Consider the following 7,486-nt stretch of genomic DNA (forward strand, 5'->3'; position numbering starts at 1 on the left):
CATCTTCTTAGGCATGACGTCCTCATCAACCTCAGATGACCCAACAGGAGTACTAACATTTACCCTGGTTCAGCATGCTTCAGCTAGTTAAATGTAGTAAACAGAAGTGTTCTAAGGGCAATTATTTGTACACTGATTCTAATGAGAGGGCTCGAAGGATTTCTAGAAAAGGGAAGTAATGAAACAAGAACAAATTAACGAAATAACTCGTTTATGCTACGTGAGCGTATGAAATAATTTTATAATTTCAAAATGCAACAAGCTGGATATTTTAATAGGGTTCTTTATAGCCGCTTTAACTCAAATATCCTAACGCGACTCTTACAGGTGATTCCAGATTAATAGTACTGTAATTATGAGGTAAAATATAAATAAATATAATGTAAGTAAATTTATCAGATTTTGGTGTGCAAGCCAGTGTCCTTGAGGAAGTTGATGACTTGATGACTCAATGCAGGAGAAGCCAGTGTCACTTACATTTCCTTAGGTATGTTGTGGTGTTGGCGCCAATGGTGATACAGTTGATATTCTGAGATGATATGCCTGACAGTGACAGAACAGTTACATTTACTGCAGGTGGGAGGTTGTTTCCTTTCTACGAGATAGTTGTGAGTGATCTTGGTGTGTCCTATCTTTAGTCGGGAGATTAAGACTTGTTCTTGTTTGGTGAGGTTTTGGAGAGGATATGTTCTCGTAGATATCATATTGATTTTTTGAGGCTGCTAGTGGATGTTTTAATCCAGTTAAGTTTAGATCACTCGTATAGTTTGATTATGATGTAAGCGATGACATCAGATTGTATAATGACAAATTGAGGGGCGTTGTTTGGAAGACAAGTTGCCTCTTTCGCTGCGTGATCTTGTGATTCGTTGCCTGTTATACCTCTGTGCGATGTTATCCACATAAAAATAAGATTTTTTTCCTACAATATTGATATTGCGGCGCAGCATTTGAATTTCTTTAACAAGGAAGTGTGTTGTTGATGGATTTTGTATTGATTTGTGTGTTCCAGGTTCCTAGATGTAGAGTGCGGTTCGAACGACAGCAGCAATGGAAACAACAGCGGTGGTGAACCTGCAGCTGATGAAGATCTGGAACCGAATAATAATTCGCTTTATCAGGAGAATCTTGAAAATGCTGCGTGACACCCGCTTTGTGTTAAGTAGCAAGAGGATTTGTTCAACTGTAACTCAACAAACACTCGTTTTAGGTGAAACTTAAATGTGCCTGTGGCGTTGCTAGTCCCTCAGAGTTTACCTCGTAGTGGAAAGAAATTAGGTGTGAAGATATCGATTAACTGGAAGTATTCTACAAAGTGGACATACGTGGTTACCAGCAGACAATTAAAGAAAACGGAATGGTATCGGCAAAGCTTTCCAGTATAGTTCTGAAGGGGTTGATCTGTTAGGTAAAATTTAACAATAGAAGTATAGCGTGTGATGAAAACTGAGTATCATGAAATTTTAAGGTTTGAAGAGCTGAATTCGGCCTCCGTTGTAGGACGTAAATGGACAGCTCTTATGCTAACAATGTTACTCCGTATTTTGGTGGTACGATGATGTTAATGAGGGATCATCGGCTTTTTTGTAGCAGTAAGAGACAGTGCCAATCGTCGTAAATCCTACTTATTTCAGATCTGATTCTTGATTGTTCTGATGTAAGAAAAAGCAGTATTGACTGTATAATATGAATTATTTTGGCTTGAAAAATATAGTGAATGGAGGGATTTGAGCGTCAGAATAATATGGTTTTATAACCATTTATTTACATCCGGAAATGAATTGGATATACTGGTTCATACACCTTCATAATGTTCATACATGCATTCCTCATGATTTTAGTTGTGAGTTAACCATAAAAGCGAGATGAAGACCTCTTAATTCCGTTATTTATTTACAATAATCATTCATTGAATACATATACAACAAGTACATCATATGCGGTTTTGGTTACCATAAGGAACTACGTTCTTACATATTACATAATGTATAATTATAAATAAATAAGTATATATATATATATCGTCATATACTTTATAAATGGTGAATGTGTTATTCTTCATATACATTTTCACACACACACACACACACACACACACACACACACACACACACTGACTCTGGCATTTACACCGTTAGACAAATCAAAAGCTGGATTAGCGTCAAGGAGCAATGCATTTGCATCATACAGCGCAGTTTCTTTCTGCTAAGTGCTCTATAACTTCATTATGGTAACGATATTCCTGAGTCGAAGACGAAGATACTACAATCGAAATCATTTATTTCGACATCGCTTTTAACGACGTATGGTTTGCAGTGGTGTCTCAACGGCGCACTAGTCGCCAGCGTCTTGGAAAGGTGTAGCAATCCAACTGATGAACCCACTGCTACATTGGGACGAAACGCTGATAATTTCACGATTGAAAAAAGCATAAAGAGCCATGGGGGCCCATATGACAGTTTGTAGGGGGGGGCTAGATCTGGGGGTACGTAGTATTTTTAATATTTTGTAAGATAAATGGCGACTTGTATTCTGCGGTAGAATTACTCACGGTGCCTCCTGCCTGTTGGTGGGAGACGGTACTACCACTTCTACGTAATACTGACTTTTAAATCATTTTCTTGAAAGGAAAACACCTGACTACATTAGTATTTTGCCTTCCCCTGAGAGCTAGGAGTGGGGGTGGGGCAGTACCACCTTGCCCCCGTGTATGGGCGCCCTTGTAAAGAGCATAAATGTAAAGCTTATTTTCAAATTCCTTTTTCAGTGGATCGCAGAATCAGTCTGTTGAATAAATAATCAAGGCAAGCATCGCTATTAAGATGTCGCAAAACAACGGGGAAAGTGTTGAATATTGAAGAAAAGTCGCAAATAATATGCCGATTACAAACTGGGGAAAGAAACGTCAGTGTCGCGAAGGAATTCTACAATATTTGGAAGGACAAAGAAAACACCTCTTTTATTAGCCAAGACCGTGTGTGACATTGTTGCCACTTCTTTCCTCACTAAATACTTCATATTTTGCTAACATGTTATTGGTGTACGCATTGTGTAAACATTAGAAGAAAAACCCTTCTCAGTCCCGCTCCATGTATACTGTATTACAATTACAGTACTTATTTCACTTAGGTTTCTTGAAGTTCTAATTTTATTCTTTTAATTAACCATGTAAGTATGCAGCCTAAATCTTAGATATTTGTGACATTTTTAGCAACAACAAAAACCGATTCGTGCTACTATCGCCTCTAACGACCGTTAAATAACGATTCATTCGGAATCGTTAAAACCGGTTTCTACTGTATTTCGATTTTTCCGTATCTCTGACAGACATAAAATACACAGATGGGACCTACGTTTTAAAAGTTAGACACGCACCTTGCTAGGCATAAAGAGCAGAATGTGATTGTACAAATACTGTTAATATTTTTCATATATGTTTACTTCATAGTATTTCTTGTTGTGTACTGATAAGAAAAGAATTGGACGTGTATGTTTATTTCGTCTAAATAAATACGTTTTACCAGATAACTAAAAGAATGTTCCTACGAAAAGTTTAAAATATGTGTTTTATAATCTACTGACGGTAAGATTTTATATTACTTGATGAATGAACAAGCGATAGTAAATGAAGTTCTGTTGACAATGAAAATCCACAGCCTGCTTGCAGTCATTCGACCGCCGAAGCCTGTCCCACTCCTCTGGGGCAATTATAAATAACTGACAGATTAAATGTTAATGGGGAGTATTGCTGGAATGTAATATGAAACATGAAAGATCGTGTCATCTAGTGGCACGCGTGTCATAGGTTCACCATCCCTGGTCTAGATGGTAGTGCCTTACACCCCGACTTTATATACCGAATTTCATTAAATTCTCCTCAGGCATTTTCTCGTGGTGCGCGTAGGTACATACATTGACCTACATACATACTGTATATACATTTATACATACAGACAGGGATGTCGGAAGATTAAAAAGTGCACTTTGTTGTTACTGTGGGCACGATCGATACAGAAATACCATTATTTTTTTAATTTTGAGCAATTTACAGACAACATTCTTACTGTATATAGTCATATAGATAGATATAGCAAATGTATTATCTGGACAGCATACAGTAAGCCAATTTCTAAGAGCAAGTTGATTGATTTGAGACCAGTTATTATTTGTTCTGTTGCTTAACACAACAATAACCACCATAAATGGGTTGTTGGGACTCGAATTGTAGTATATTTTGGTTGCTAATTTGACTGGAATATTCTTTCAAAATTTCCTTTATTCGTAGCGATAAACCAGGTAAATTCTGATACTGTATGGTTAACTCGTTCCGTACACTTAATCTTTACAGACCATGGAACATCGAAATATTCAAACTATCCTAACTTAATAATGTATGTTCCACAATTACACTGCAACTTATTAGATGGTCTAAGGCAGGGCATTTTTTAGGGGGAACGCGAGGGTACGCGTGCCCCTTAAACATTTAAAGACAGTTGAAGAAAAAATATTAGTACATTTCTATGTAGTCCGGCACATGTTACTTCCGACTTGAAAGTTCATCGATCAGCTGGCGTCAACACGCTGTTCACAACAGATGGAGAAGATTTCGAGTGATCTTCCATTTCAATTGACCTATCGAATCAGTTTGTCTTGGTCGGCAACTCGGCACTAATCAAAATGAGTAATTAAGGAACTAAGTAAACTGGTTAGAAGTACTGAGTGCAGTTACCACATTGGCCACAAATAAAATAGCGTAATCAATTTTTCTATAAACATGACAGCCCGAAAGTGATAACCGGACTGTGCATAATTGCCGAAAATTGTAAGATTGTGATGTTACGTCGACTACAACTCAGAGTACCCCTAAAAATATTAGAAAAGAAAAGCACTGGTCTAAGGAATGTTTGATCATGTACTGTATATTCTAGTTAGTAGACTATTAGCAAGGGAGTTAATTTTCTTGTATTATACTGTATTTGCCTTTTCTTTCCTTTATTCATTAGCTGCTATTACATTGGTATTTCTGTGTCGTCTACAAGTATCTGTGTAGAAGGTGCCATCTTTGACATGATGACATTATGACAATTTCGTCAATGAAACTTAATCCCGTGTAACCAATCATCGCTGCTACTCGCCGCGGAGTTATTTGTACTCATTATGATATCACTAATGTGTGGAATGTGAGCCTCAGTAGATAAAATTTAACATGCATGATGTGTGGAACTTGTATCCGGAAACGTACCTTCCCTCAGGGGATCATTAAACGTCGTATGACGATAGTAGTCTTACAGCTGTCACCTCGGTTGTCCATCGCAGAGATCAATTCGAACCATCCTTTTTTAAATGTAAATTCTTATCAACATGTGTACAATTATTTTGGCATGATAACGTCTATTTTTTTTTTTGCTAGGGGCTTTACGTCGCACCGACACAGATAGGTCTTATGGCGACGATGGGATAGGAAAGGCCTAGGAGTTGGAAGGAAGCGGCCGTGGCCTTATTTAAGGTACAGCCCCAGCGATAACGTCTATAAAAGCAGGCTACATACATTCAAATATTAGTGGAACGAAATCACGTACTCAACATTCCACCTTTTAAGTCCGGAACTGAAGATCCGATCCGAGTGATTTCATTAGAAATGAGAGACATCAAGTAAAACATGACACCCGGTTGGCCAAAGTGAAATACGCGAAGGGGTGGGGGATTTATAAAAGCAATGCTTTTGAGAGATATGATTTCGTTTGCGGTTAATCAGTCATCGGATGTGTTTAGTATCACTAGAAAGCGGAATATGAAAATAATTGAACTGTGCTATCACAACTCTTCTTAGACTTCTAGTTCACTAATTATAACCCCACGGAACCATAAGACTTACACATGCACACGCGTTGATTGGTACGGAATGATGCAGAGTGGTACATTTCGCACATGCTCGAACCCCATTTCGCCGGGCGACTAGTGATTATCTGACAAGTCTTTCATTTCACCCACTCACATTTTCGTTGCACGACGGTAGATATATGTAGTGCCAAAGTAGATGTCCTGTGAGTCCATAGTTCGGCTCCCAAATCAATCAATCACTCATCAATGATCTGTATTCAAGGCTGACGCCCAGGTGGCAGATTCCCTATCAGTTGTTTACCTAGCTTTTTCTTAAATATTTTCAAAAAACTTCGAAATTTATCAAACTTTTCCCTTGATAATTTATTCCAGTCCCTTACTCCTCCTCTTATAAATGAATGTTTGCCCCAGTCATTTCTATTGAATTCCAACTTTGTCTTCATATTATGATCTTTCCTACTTTCAAAAGCTCCATTCAGGCTTATTCTTCTACTAATGTCATTCCACCATCTCTCCACTGACAGCTCGAAACATACCACATAGCCAAGCATCTTGTCTCCTTACTCCCAAGTCTTCCCAGCCCACCGTTTGCAACATTTTCGTAACACAACTCCTTTGTCGGAATCACCCAGAATATTCTGGTTCCCTTTGAAATTTTTCCAGTTTTCATATCAAATACTCCAGGTGAGAGTCCGATATACTGGAGCCATACTTTAACAGCGATCTTACCAGAGACTTAACAACCCTACTACAACTCCTAGATACTCCCATAACCATGTGAAGCGATCTGTAATCTTTCTTAACAACCTCATTAATATGATTATCCCAATGAAGGTCATTCCTTATATTAACACGTAGGTAAGCTTTGCTTGTCAGCTTCATTGCTTTCTTCATCTAATATTGAGAATAACTTTCAAAAAATTAAAATGAACACCAGTAATATAAATGCTGCCACCAAAATTTTCCTAAGATGCATAGAATATTTCAAAACACCGTGAGCATATTTTTCTTGGCACTCCGACAACCAAAACCTATGACCGTGACACATATTGTAAAACGATAAGGAAACATTTGTGGTTCAAAAGTTAAGTGCCTGTGTTCTTTATTCACAGTGTATGTGTGTAAATTGTAAGTGAAGAATATGCATTCACCTTATAGCTTTTGAACATTTCCAAGATATCATTCATGAGGAGGATGATTTTATAAAATGTACGTTGCAAAGCAATTTATCTGTATATATGTATTTTCTAGGAGTTATGAATAAGAACATTAACAATCTTGTGTCTTTTCGTCCTTAGTCTGAGAAAAATTGGACATGGAGCTGTGTGTTCACTTCTGGGCACGGCCATGGACCTAGTTCATGATTATTCTCATGTATATTTTCTTTGAGTTACCAACATGTCAAACTGTGGTCTGTGGTACTGTGAGAAGTATACATGGAGTGAGACACAAAGCAACCTATTTCTACAAACATAAAGACATATGTTGAGGCACCATTTTACTTGTTCAAAACCATATAGACTTGAAAATATTAGACGCATCATATTATTGCACTTGAAAACTTGAAGAATGAGTTTTTGCACAGGGACATTTTTTGACTCTTTATTTTCTTAATCAAGAGGTTTTGAACTAATTATGTCATATT

General features: G+C 37.5%; 1 protein-coding gene across 3 annotated transcripts in view; it reads left to right on the forward strand.

The window, feature by feature from the left end:
- LOC136875489 (protein dimmed) overlaps nt 1-1,953 on the forward strand; it is a 236,830-nt gene extending 234,877 nt beyond the window's left edge. For all 3 annotated transcript variants that reach the window (XM_067149032.2, XM_068228057.1, XM_067149033.2), the window contains one exon: nt 1,013-1,953. In XM_067149032.2, the coding sequence (XP_067005133.1) occupies nt 1,013-1,145 (133 nt within the window). In that variant the 3' untranslated portion in view covers nt 1,146-1,953. The remainder of the gene's footprint in view (nt 1-1,012) is intronic.
- The last annotated feature ends 5,533 nt before the right edge of the window (nt 1,954-7,486 follow it).

This window comes from Anabrus simplex, chromosome 6 (genome assembly GCF_040414725.1).
Source record: "Anabrus simplex isolate iqAnaSimp1 chromosome 6, ASM4041472v1, whole genome shotgun sequence".
Taxonomy (NCBI): domain Eukaryota; kingdom Metazoa; phylum Arthropoda; class Insecta; order Orthoptera; family Tettigoniidae; genus Anabrus; species Anabrus simplex.